The sequence below is a fragment of the Pseudophryne corroboree genome, chromosome 5, assembly GCF_028390025.1.
Source record: "Pseudophryne corroboree isolate aPseCor3 chromosome 5, aPseCor3.hap2, whole genome shotgun sequence".
Lineage (NCBI taxonomy): Eukaryota > Metazoa > Chordata > Amphibia > Anura > Myobatrachidae > Pseudophryne > Pseudophryne corroboree.
This window is the reverse complement of record NC_086448.1, coordinates 679,249,079-679,262,822: the sequence shown is the minus strand read 5'-3', so window position 1 is coordinate 679,262,822 and position 13,744 is coordinate 679,249,079. Positions and strand designations below refer to the sequence as shown.

The window sequence follows — 13,744 nt, the reverse complement described above, 5'->3', positions numbered from 1 at the left end:
GCTGTTTTGTCATCTCTGATTATTTCATTTGTGTGACTAAGATGCACATTCAAGTGAAAAAGACACTTGGCGCAAGCTGAGTTGCACAGGACCTGGCATGCCGATAAGGGTTGTTTGGCGCGACTGCAGCCATAGTGTATGAGGGCACATCTGTACATGTACAGATATACATAAAAGTACAGATGTAGCCATGCTCGTGTACAGTAGCTTCCGTGTGGTGTGTAGTGTGAAAAACTAGTCGCATTATGTTTGCCTGCGCCTTGTCGCAGCGTCGTGTATTCAGTCACAGTATAATGAATTAAGACTCCGTCGTCAGCAATACTGGTGTTCGTCCACCAGGTGTTGCATCAGAAAACCACTATTGCACATGTGTGAAGTCTCCATTGTAAGGTTGTATGGTTGTAGTTTTAGAACCACTTTTTTAGATGATCTCTACATTAATTAGAAATGTGAAAAAGATTTGCTCAGCATCTCCGACGCACAAAAAAAAATACAGTTCAGAGTTCTACACAGCTCTCTAAAAGAAAAAAAAATAATTACAATCAGTGATAGAGTTGGGCCACATAGCACTATAAAAAAAAATACAATGAGCAACATCACTATGTCACTGCAGGTGTCAGTCACCTATCTCCATAGCTCTCTTGGCATAGTGGTATCACAGATGGCTACCATGCCTGTGAGCTAGGGTTCGATTCCCACAAAGGACACACTTGTATTGTTTATCTGTGTAAAAAGCGGCATCCACAGTTTTTTTCTTTTTAGAATTCTCCCAAACCAAGTACTGTTTTGCTTAATATACAAACTCAGACATGCACACAGATATACATTCAAAATTAGAAAAAAGCTGTAGATGCTAACTTTTACACAGATATACTGTACAATACAAGTGTGGCTTTTCAAATTACGTAAGACATATCTTTATGAGACTGAGTTTACTGTACTTCTTCCTGGGCCGCCCCATTGCTTTAATATGCAGCCTCCCCCAGCCCCAATCCCACCCCTGTGAGACTTCTGATTTCACAGACTGGGTGTACTGCTCAGTAAATGACAGCATGAGCAATTAATTTACATAAAGTAGCGTACCGACCGTGTTGTGTTTTACTAGACAGTACACCCAGTCCGTAAAATCACACAAAAAAAGTCTCACAGGGGGTGGGATTAGGGGTGGGGGAGGCTGCCTATTAAAGCAATGGGGAGACCTGGGAAGAAGTACACTGAGTCTCATAAAGATAACACTCTGGTAATTTGAAAAACCACTTTGACTGTATATCTGTGTGCATGTCTGAGTCTGTATACAAAGTATGACAGAACTTGTTTTGGGAAAATTAGAAAAACATCTGTGGGTGCTAATTTTTACACAGATATAATGCTACTTTTTACACAAATATACAAGTGTGGCTTTTCAAGTTACGAGAATGTTAAGTTTATGAGACTGAGTTTACTGTACTTATTTCTGGGTCTCCCCATTGCTTTAATAGGCAACCTTTCCCACCATTAATTCCACCCTCTGTGAGACTTGTGATTTCACGGACTGGGTGTACTGCTTAGTAAATTACAAACACAACATGGCCGGTACACTACTGTATGTAAAAGAATGGCTCATGCTGTCATTTACTAAGCAGTACACCCTATCCATGAAATCACAAGTCTCATGGGGGTGGGATTGGGGGTGCGGGAGGCTGCCTTATAAAGGAATGGGGAGGCCTGGGAAGAAGTACAGTAAACTCAGTCTCATAAAGATAAGACTCTTGTCATTTGAAAAGTCACACTTATATTGTATATTTGTGTAAAATCTAGCACCTACAGGTTTTTTCTAATTTTTACTGTACTGTATATCTGTGTGCATATCTGAGTTTGTATATTAAGCACAACAGTGCTTGGTTTGGGAAAGTATGACAGAACTTGTTTTGGGAAGATTAGAAAAAAACGGTGGATAATAATTTTTACACAGATATACAATACAAGTGTGTCCTTTGTAGAAATTGAACTCTAGCTCACGGGCATGGTAACCATCGGTGATACCACTATGCCAAGAGAGCTATGGAGACAGGTGGCTGACAGCTGCAGTGACATAGTGATGTTGCTCATTGTCATTTTTTATTTTATAGTGCTGTGTGTCTCAGCACACCAGGGGAACTGTTGTAAGGCATGTTGTCACTGGATGCCTGCCATCCCAGTGATTTTGTATTCCGCCCTGCAGTATTAATGTATTAAAACAGAACTACAACAGTATTTCTAATACTATTGTCAGAGCTTGCTACATTGGTTAGTATTCTGTAGTGCCATAGCCATCCGCTGCTGTTCAGCACTGTACTGTAGTTTTTATTAGTGGAACAATAGCCACCCAGTGGTGAAACTGTGTATTTCATGCTGTGGATCCTCTTGTGACTTACCACGCCTTACTTCGCCTACTTGTGCTATTTGTATGGCGCGACTAGGACACTTGCATGGCACAGCAGCAGCAATGATGAGTGTGGCTACATCTGTACCATTGTTCCTGTAAAGTATAAATAATCGCTGAGATTTAATTTTTTTATTTTTCTAGTGAATGGATAATGTTGATGACATTATTAATTCTCCTTTGTTACTGTGTAATGGATATAATAAAGACATTGCTGATGTCCCTTTAATGCCATGAGTAATTTAAAATATCATTAGTCTAAATATAAATTCCAATTCAGTTATGAACAATTTCAGTTGTCTCTACAAGTCCTTACCTGGGTGCAGATTGATTTTCTCAGGGCAGTGTGAAGGACCAGAAAGTGGGAATGCATACTGAAAGAACACTAGGTGGACAAGTCAATGTATTTGTACATGGTTTCAGTGATTTCCAAACTCACTTATTTTGTAGTCACTGAGTTTATTCAGAATTTGGGATATTATGAACCAGGGATGAACACTAAAAGTTATTGTCAGATTTATATCCAATGCACAAATTTCTTCAAATGTTCCTCTCTATCTCTGTGCTGACCAAGGAACTCTATTATATATCAGTGATATTTCTTTCACACTCAACATTTACCATTTAACTTCGACTCAGGTGATCAGTTCATGTACAGGCTTATTTAACATGAACTAATTAATTGATATCAGGATATAAGGCTAACTACTGTACATCTAAAAGTATGTTGGTTAACCAAACCAGACAGATGGCTCCAGAATAATATGGGTCATGCTGGTACAATTTGTTTGGTGTACAGAACAAAAGTTTATGGATAGAGTTTAAGGGGCTTATTAATACATCTAACTGTAAGTAAATCAGATTCTGTGATACTGTGCTCAGTTTAGAGGCCATATCTCCATAAGGATATAAATACACTGGAGAAGCGTACAAAGAAGGGCAACTAAAATGGTGCATGATCTACATCACAAAACGTACCCGGAAAGACTAAAAGTTCTTAACATGTATAGTTTGGAGCAGAGAAAGGGAAAAGGGGGACATGATAGAAACTTTCAAATATATCAAGGGTTTTAACAAGAACCAGGAGGGAAACATTCTTCAAAGGAAGAGAAATACTAGAACACGATGACATGCGCTGGGACTGGAGGGAGGTAGGTTCAGGGGAAATTTGAGGGAAAATGACTTCACAGAAAGGGTAATGGATAAGTGGAATATCCTCCCGTCAGTGGTGGTTGAAGCTAAGTTCCTTTTGTTTACTGTATTCATGTGTAATCTTTTTATTTTTTTGGTCAATTATTTATGGGATTAAAGGAATTAATTCACAGTTGTCAGCTGTCCCTTGTTATTAGGTATATGTTTTGGTTCCGCCCTATACTGTTCTATTTCAATGATAGAATATTTATGATCAGCAAGTAAAACTAAATTAATTTTAAGTGCTTAAGTCCTTCTTTAAATTAGGTTGAAAAGAATGTACTTTTTTATTCATTTTTTATATGGTTTATTAAATCAGAAAACATTGGACTGTGGGGGTCATTCCAAGATGATCGTAGCTGTGCTAAATTTAGCACACCTACGATCATCCACGCTGACATGCGGGGGGATGCCCAGGACAGGGCTATCCCGCACCGCATGTCAGTGCCGCCTCCCCCCCCCCCCCACAGAAGTGCAAAGGCATCGCACAGCAGCGATGCCTTGCACTTCAAGAGTAGCTCCCGACCAGCGCAGCTTTAGCGTGCTGGCCGGGAGCTACTCATCACTTCCTGGCCTGCAGCGGCTGCGTGTGATGTCACGCAGCCGCTGCGGCCTGCCCCCATTTGGTCCAACCACGCCTGCGTTGGCTGGACCGTGCCCACAAAACGGCGGCCAAACACCGTCGTTCCGCCCACCCCCCCCCGCCCAGCGACCGCCTCTGCCTGTCAATCAGGCAGAAACAATCGTAGCAGCCCGACGGCCTTCGGCCATCTAGCATGCGCAGTTCTGACCCAATCGCACCACTGCGATAAACTGCAGCGTTTGATCGGGTCAGAATGACCCCCTGTGTTGTAAGATTTGTGGTGGTTATTATTATATTTGGTTATTTTTAAGACACCATAATGCATAAAACAGGGCATAAATAAAACAGGGACATACAAGGTGTACAGTGGCCATGCTTTGGGAACTTATAGTGTAGTGAGGAAGGGGCAGAGTTAAGACAATACAAGCAGGCATGTTTCAAAGTTTAGATTAGGACAGCAGCGAGGGTGAACCAGTGGGAGTAATATAGGTAGGAGAAGGGTGGACTCTAGTAAGGGAGAATATTTCAGACAACATTTAGATATTTGAAGGTTGGGAAAATCTGGTCAGTGTTGCAGGGAAATGCAGGGAGTGAGCATTATAAGAGAGGAGGCAAATGGTGGCTTTAAGAAGGCAAGAGGGAGAGCAATTAAAGTTGAGATTTGAGATGTATGAAGGGGGTTGAAGTTTTGAGTGCTCTGTAGGTGAGTTGGATTCTGGAGTATATCTGGAGTCATTATAGGGATTTGGAGAGTGTTATGGCCGATATGAAGTAGTGCGAGAGGAAGATCAGTCTTCCCAAGGCATCTACTAAGGATTGAGACACTCTGGGGTAGATATACTAAGTCTTTTCATATTACAGGATGGGTTTGAAAATTTCCAGTTAGGAGCTGATTGGTACTTTGGGGTGAATGTATGATACTGGCACAGATTGTGCTGGTGTAAGTCTTCCTGCTTCGCCTCTCTACTGAGGCGAAGCAGAAACCACTAGCACCGAGATGTATGATCATCTCATTTGCCGGAGCAGGAGAGTGAAAGCTCCTCACTCCAGCGATCCCTACCAGTGCCCCACAGTGCATCAGCCTAGTGCTGATGCACTGTGTCTCTCCCCCAGCCGGCTGCAGTGTGCATGCGCGAGATCTCGTTACTATCACGAGATCTCCCATGTGCAGCCGGCAGCTGCAGCAGCCAACACAGTGGCTGTCAATGGGGCAAAGACACCTGCTGCTGTCGAAATCGATAGTGGCAATGACCATTCTTACATTGCCCCACACATTGGAGCACTATCTTAAAGATAGCAGTGCAGATAATGACAGGGGTACATAGCGCCCCTGTCACTTGCTACAGTACCACAGTCATACATGGGGGAGAAGCGGTATCGGAGCACATAACATGCGCAGATACCACTTCTCCCCCATAATGGAGGCTCATACATCAGGGCCATTATCTCTCTCCACTTTATTACTCTCCAATGGGGAAATGTACTAAGCTTTGAAAAGTGATACATTTCACGGTGATAAAGTACCAGCCAATCAGCTCCTAACTGCCATGTCACAGGCTGTGTTTTAAAAATGACAGTTAGGAGCTGGTTGGCTGGTACTTTATCACCGTGAAATGTATCACTTTTCAAGGCTTAGTACATTTCCCCCCAAGTCTTAGTACATCTGTCCCAGGGAAAAATATATGCATATAATGCCAAATAAAAGAAGGTTACTGTAGTTGAGGAGATGATTGATAAGAGTTTGCATATTGGGTATAAAAAAATTCTTATTCTAGTGTGGTTTCAATAATAATTACATGTGTATGTTGCTTACCATATTGACACAACAACAATATGACATAAATTGGGATTGATTTAATTTGAAGGGTTAACCGAGGGTCTCAAACCAGGAATCTAGGAGCACATGTAATCCAGGGCAGTCTTCAAATACATTTTGTCGTCTTTCCTTTCTTCTCTTACTTATTACAAATGACAAAGCTGAACCCAATCTTTAGCTTTATTGGTCTTGTATTGGATTTGCAGTATGTATTTTGTTAGTATTTCAATTCGGAAGGCGTTTACTTGAAATATTTCACGACACATATTATTGCCATATTCCAACTCTGCAAAAGGCAATGGAAACATTATTTTCTTGGACATTTATTCCCAAATAAAGCCATTGCTTAATTTTTTATCTATTCATTATTTTAGCTATTCCGCTCAATACAACGATCTAGGGATTTTACTTATCTCTGCTATTATGTATTACTTAAACTTTAGATGATCAACAAGGTAATAAAATAACCTTTAATATTGATTGTTTGTGTTCAAATCAGGGAAGGCAGTACCACTGTTGATTATAATTGTGGGCTAATATAATTTCCAATAAAATTGATTATGCTGGCAGCGGGGCGAGCTCAGAGAGTCACCTTGCGGGCTCGCTGCACTTGCCACTCTACGGGCTCGCCACTGGATCTATTCCCGCTCTATGGGTGTCGTGGACACCCACGAGTGGGAATAGCCCGCTGCGCTGGGATACCGGCTGGTGGTATTGCCGGCTGTCAGGATTCTGACATTGGTATCCTGACCGGTGGGATCCCAGCAGCCAGCAAATTAAATTATCCCTGCAAAACTAAAGGCATATTGCCGATCCATTTTATAGGTAATAATTATATGAGCCGATGATGTTTAAAGTTCTTTTTTTTAGTTTTTTGCAAATATTTTCCTAAATATTGGTGCACTTCTAGTATTTCATTGTAACATGCTGTCAGACTCAGTTTGACAGATGCCCTTAGTCAATTTATCTCACTGCATAATACCAGCTGATCATGTTCAGCATGTAGCACCATAGTGACAGAGGGCATTTAATATGCCTGGCAACACTGATGGGGAGTCAGCTAACACTGGGAAGGCAGGGTTAATATTTTTGTCAGTAGCCTAGTTCTGTTATTTCATTAGTTAGGATTTTAGTGGGTGGAGTTATTTTGGGCTGACTGAGACATTCTGGTTCCAATTTAATGACAAATCCTGCCCTACCTCCCTAGCTGTCGGCTTTTGGGGATTGCAGGCACAGCAGCAGTGATTGTCTCATCATTAGATCTTGTGGTGCTCTCCCCCCCAGTACATGGGTTAGGCTTGTTCTACTGTACTCTAGTGGGGTTAGCGGCACCACCATTCCAGGTGGACCTTGCGATATTTGCCATTGAGAGAGGAAAAGTGGCTTATGATGGCAGGGTAGAAGACCCCCGTCTAGGCCTGATGTGTTGTAATTGACAAGTTTGGTTTATTGCCAATAAGTAAGGCGGTTTTTTCTATCACCACCATACTACCCCATTTTCATTAAACTAATTTTAAATAAATGAAGCTGACTCTTTTCCCTGACAATACATGCCTGTGTCATTATTTTAGTTATGTCTTGTATACTGTCTGAGAAATGTGTCTGACTTCAGCTAATAAATATTTTAGGTATGTTTATAAACATTTTTAATTTGCAAAAAAAATTCCATAATGTACACAAAATCTGTCTCCACATTCGCAGTTCATACTCTCGACAAATACCCTAAAAGTAGAGTGTTTCTGACTTTAGCCAGACAGCAATGGCCAATGGTGTTACTAGGAAGACTCTGCTCATCCATGCACACTCTTTCTCCCTGCAATTTTGTCCCATGAAATAAACCTTTTAATGTTTAAATTGCTCCTAACTAATATAGTAGTTAGATAATTAATTTCAACAGCACAAATACTTATTTAAAATTAATTGTTATTTTGAAACTGCAGGCGAGCTATTTATTTTTCCTGCCTCAATGCGGAGTTTGATTATTATTTGTTACTCGTTAATTTAAATCACTAGTATCGTGCGTTGCTTCTCTTTATTTTTTGTTAGTTGAAAAAGAAGTTTAAGTATAAAGGAAGCAGATGGTCCCTTTGTGATTGAATGAAGAAAAAGGGTTTCCAGAACAATACATGAATAGGTGTAGTCTAATAAAACACTCAGCCACCTGCTGCCAGTGTCTTTCAAAAAGATTCTGTTGCATATTTTAAAAATTAACAAGCACTGTATCCTTGAGTTTAATAAAGAAAAACACAGATTCAGAGGAATATTTCTATATTTTCTATGCTGACTGTGTATTGCTTTATCTTGAAACCCTTTTATTTCGCTTCTGTGAAAGCAAGTTTACATTTTAAATGACCTGTGCTTTGATAATAAGAGACGTAATTACTGTGGATTCTAGATTTTGTTGCCAATATATTGATAGTTCAGAAACTACAATTACATTTCTTTTTGTTGTTTTTTTGTTTTTTTATGCATTGAATATCATGTTGAGTTCTGTGTGTTTATTATCTAGTGTGGATTGTAACAAACCAGATAGTTTGTTTCTTCCCCAGGGATTTACTCTCCAGTCAGAATATCAGAACCTTATCAACCCAACATCTACAGCTGCCCAGGTTGTTACTCAAGCAATGGAGTATGTCCGTTCAGGTTGCAGGAATCCTCCAGGACAGCCCATAGAATGGAACAATGACTACTGCAGTAATGGGTGAGTAGGCTACCAGCACACTCTAGTGTTCCATTCCTGGTATTAATAAGTGAAAACATATTCCTCTAAGACAGCTATAGAAACTGTCTCAGGTCTATAATTATTAAGACATCTGATAGAGCAGCAAGAAAGCCCTTATGCAATTATTGTTTTTTTTACCAACTGCTTTTGCATTCATATACTGTATAATATGAACAGGGTGTTCAGAGCCAAATGCTAATAAGAACAATACAAATAAAAACAAAAAGGACAATATTTAGGTTTCTTTGTTATCATAGTAATTGGAATTATCATAAGTATTTTTAAAATAATTAATTTTAGTAATGAGTGTATTAGCATGTAAATATACAGTACATTTAAAAATTACTAACAGCAGTGACACAGCTTTGAACTCAATATATCTTTGAAGTTTTTAATCTCATTCATTCTCGTAATCCATTCATTACTTTGTTTAATTAGGGTCTGTACTGCATAGAAAGTAGATTGCATATATCTATCAATTCTAGAACATAAAGGTGATATTTGCTTATCTTATCCACAATTCCTAGATACATATGTTTCCTGTTTCTAAGTAGAAACTTGTGGTTTTAAGTATATAACCAACATCCTATTTCTCCAATGAAAAACATAATAAAAAAGACTCATATTATAATGAATATATGATGATATATGGTTGCAAAAGCATTGATGGTTGATGGTCATTCCTACTCCTTAGCTGGTCAATTGTTGTAGGCTGAGGATTCTGGGAGTTGCAGTCAGTTTTAATTATGATGAATTTACTGATTGATAGGAAGCAAGTTGTAAAATTGTTAAACTGAGTAGTGACATGCCTGGTCCTAAACCAATTTCTAAGAAATGTTATGCTCCTAAAATCAATGAAACATTTATTCTACATTTTATCCAAATGAAGGCATTATTTCATACATACATTAGCCACGGACTCTGTACTACATAGGGCAATAGACTTAGTATTAATTCATTAATATTAGGACTATCGTTGACTATCATTGGGCTTATATTATTGTTTCTTACTAAATTGATTATGTAATGTTAGAAATTGGCAAATTTCTGATGATTTGTTGTTGAAACTATTTTGTAATGAAACAGTAGAAGTATGACAATATTATTTTTGACTATCTTTGTGGGCTAATATTATCATATCCTATTAAATTGATTATGCAATACGATACATTAGCAAATTGGATCTGAGCTTTTTTTTAAATGAAACAGTAAACCACAATTTACTACTATGCAAAAATAAGGGTATACTGCATGATCAAGATAATAATAATAATAATAATAATAATAATAATATAAACCCAATTTGATATAATATAGTGTTTATATTTTTGCACAAATCAGGAAAGTCATGGTGAAGTGGATGAACAATTTCCCTATCCAAATCACACATTGGAAAGTATACAACTGTATACAATTTCACCTCTTTAGTAATATTAACTCGTTTATAACTTAAGCTGGGTACATACTATCTGATAGTGTTTGTCAATCTGATAAACCCTCTGATCCAACAGAGCGATTATTAGATCAGTGTGTACCTGTACACAATGAGCAATTTCTTGCTAAGTGTGTACTTGTCTTTTGATCATTTCAATGGGACCATAAACAAGATAGAGAGTGTAGCACAGTATTCCATCAGCCCGATCTGACCATTGTAGGAGCATTTGAAGCCATTTATTAGCTTACGTTCCTGCATACACACTATCCAATTACTGAGCCAATCAGACAGTTATCGGCCTGACACCTTATCACGAATTGTCATCACAAGTATCTGTACTGTATATCACGCAAAGCCATGCAAATATTCGGCCAGATAGTACTTATCTGTATGTTAATTATATAGAATCAATATAAATACTAAGTCAATCTTTAAAGCAGTATATCTTGTGAACTAAAATTATCCCATGCATATACTTTTAACAAGCAAAGTCAACTTTTCTATAATTTACTTTTGGTTGCAAAGTATAACAAAATTACAAACCAAATATGAAATGCGGTGAGATAACAAAATATGTGGGGGAAGAACTATTTACAGCATGAAAAATAGAACAAAATATATATCACCAACAAGTTAGCATGAAACATATAGAGACATAGAGAAATATTTTACTCCAATGAAGTGAGGTGAGGTTTGAGTTTTATAATAAAACAAAATGGGCAATATAGAAAGGGATGTCAGGTGGAAAGGGAAATCAAAAATGTCTCTAAATAGGGGAAGTGTGAAGGGGCAGTGGGGACAGAAAGGGAAATAGAAAAGGGGAGACAGCCAGTACAAGTTAAAGTGGAGTCATATGTTGTTAGAAATCTATTGCTTAAAAAAAGTCTAATTAGTAACTGGGAGGGATGAGTTATGATATCAGGGGTTCCAATTATTTTGAAAACAATATACCGTGTTGGAGAGAAGATTAGAAATATACCCCATGGACACTACAAACCATATATTCTTAATGACTGATGACAAAGCTGGAGGTAAAAGTTATCCCCAATCTTTAGCCAGTTGTTTTTTGGCTGTGTTCCATGTGTACCAATTAAGCTTATCCAAGCATTTATTGATGTTGGGTATAGGTTTATGAAGAAAAATCAAGAAGGTCTCAGGAGGAAGTTGAACAGAAGTAACTTGTATGATCAGAGATCTAACATCATCCGAAGTCAACTTTTACAACTTGATTTATAACTATGGGGGATATTTGTCAAAGCTTTGAGAGAGCTAAAGTACTAAAATCAGCCCCCAACTGTCATTTTACAGGCTGTGTTTTAAAATGACAGGAACTGATTGGCTGGTACTTTATCTCTTTCCACTTATCTCTCTCCAAGCTTTGATAAATCTCCCCCTGTTTTATCAATGTTCTCCAACCTATTGCCTGCCTTCCACTGTGCTAGCATTGAGATCACTAATAAGTTCCACTGTTTGCTATACAGGTTGAGTATCCCTTATCCAAAATGCTTGGGACCAGAAGTATTTTGGATATCAGATTTTTCCGTATTTTGAAATAATTGCTTGACATAATGAGATATCATGGTGATGGGACCTAAGTCTAAGCACAGAATGCATTTACAGTATGTTTTATATACACCTTATACACACAGCTTGAAGGTAATTTTAGCCAATATTTTTAATAACTTTGTGCATTAAACAAAGCATGTGTACATTCACACAATTTATTTATGTTTCATATACACCTTGTACACACAGCCTGAAGGTTATTTAATACAATATTTTTTATAACTTTGCGTATTAAACAACGTTTACGTACATTGAGCCATCAGAAAACAAATGTTTTACTATCTCACTCTTACTCAAAAAATTCAGTATTTCAGAATATTCCGTATTTCAGAATATTTAGATATGGGATACTCACCCTGTATAACACTTTTCGTAATCATTTTTTTTTTTCATTTCCCACAGGAACATGCAGAGAGACAAAGCACTGTACCTAACCTGAAAATATGACCCAAGCGGAGAAATTTCTTTCAGATGAGGAATGCAGGGACAACTTTTGTCGAGGATCGCATTTCGCGGCCATGGCACTTCTGCAGTTCATTAGAAAATACAAGTTGCTAAGCACTTAGGACATTTGCATTTGTGGTTTATCCACTCTGGGAAATATAGTCTTGCTTCAATTCTTTTTAAACTTCTCTAAGTAACATCTTTCTCCCTTCTTTACTGAATGAAGATTACTAAAGAAAATTGGACCATTCTTATTTTAGGTTTTGCTGTGAAGTGCTGCACTAGGAAAGCTGCCTTAGCAACTGTAGTCATCTCAGATAAAACAAGTTCTGAAGTTTCCATTGGTTTTCATAAAGGTTGTTTATATAAATCTACTAAAGACTTTCTCAACGGCTTGACGTAGCACTCATAACAAGGATGTAAATAGCATGAGTGTTCATTCTCCTAGAGTATAAAATGTGGATGTTGTTGTAGCAAAATTACGATTTAAAACTGGTACATTCCAGGTGGTAATTTTTGGAATATTATTATAATGTGCAAACATTCATATTTTTGCTTTTTTTAAATGCCTAATATGTCTATATTTTCAAAAATATTTTTGGAGAAAATCACCCTCCAAAAAAAAAAAATATGTGAAAAATCGGCTAATTATAAAGTGGGCCACACCGAAAGCAAACACGTTTATTTTGTACCGCATTGAAATGGCTTTTTGTATCACTTGTGTAATTGTTAGTAAATGTCATTATGTCCCTATATGTATAAAAAAAAACTGCCAAATGCTTACATGTTATTTTACTAGATGCAGAAACAGATTGGAAACAGCTAAATTATAACCTTGATATCTGGCTATGTGTTATTGTTTCTCCATAAAGTGTCTGTATTTAATCTTTTTATTTTATTTTATTTTCATTGTTTTTTTTGTTTTTTTAATTATATGAAGCCTGTTGCGCCTATTTATGAAATAATAAATCTACGTGTTTGTAAGTAATTTTCTTAGCTTTTTAAACATGTTTCTTTGATGTTTTAACATTTTTGCTGGAAAAAAAACTATATTGTATCACAATTCATGTGAATACATTTCCTTTCTACTGTGACATTAAATAAAACCAAACTTGCGTTTTTGAACTACAAAAAATAAAAACGATCAACAACTTTATTTTTTTACTCATATTTGCTCACCTAGTAAGTTAAGTCAGATGAGAAAAAAAATGACACTACAACAATGTAGCAACTGCTTATTTTTATACAGTATAGTAAAATGATATAAGCCCCAAGAGCAAAACAACAGTGAAAAGATATGATTCTGCCTCTTAGTTTTCAATCAGGTTTTGGCTGTGAAACTTGGCAAGTTGTAGTGATAAATTGTTCTTATAAGCTCCTATGATCACACGTCAAATCTAGTGAAAAAAAACATAAAGCAGGAAAAATGTCCTACTTGTGTTGTATTTAACATGAATATGAAAGGTCTTTTGACAAATGGGAGAATTCCCCCAGGCCACTTATCAGTCAGAATGTCTTTTTAAGTCAAAGGCAAATGGAGGAGATGCAGAAACCAAATCTTCTAAGATAAGTCTGTGTCCATTAAA

General features: G+C 37.4%; 1 protein-coding gene across 3 annotated transcripts in view; it reads left to right on the top strand.

Annotated features, from left to right (window-relative positions):
• Positions 1–13,260, top strand: part of TOX (thymocyte selection associated high mobility group box) — a 367,184-nt gene extending 353,924 nt beyond the window's left edge. Inside the window, exons 7-8 of one of the 3 annotated variants that reach the window (XM_063923770.1) lie at positions 8,541–8,692; positions 12,117–13,260. In XM_063923770.1, the coding sequence (XP_063779840.1) occupies positions 8,541–8,692; positions 12,117–12,153 (189 nt within the window). In that variant the 3' untranslated portion in view covers positions 12,154–13,260. Of the gene's footprint in view, positions 1–8,524; positions 8,693–12,116 lie in introns of all 3 variants that reach the window. The other 2 variants (XM_063923769.1, XM_063923768.1) reach the window with 2 other exon arrangements.
• Positions 13,261–13,744: the final 484 nt, after the last annotated feature.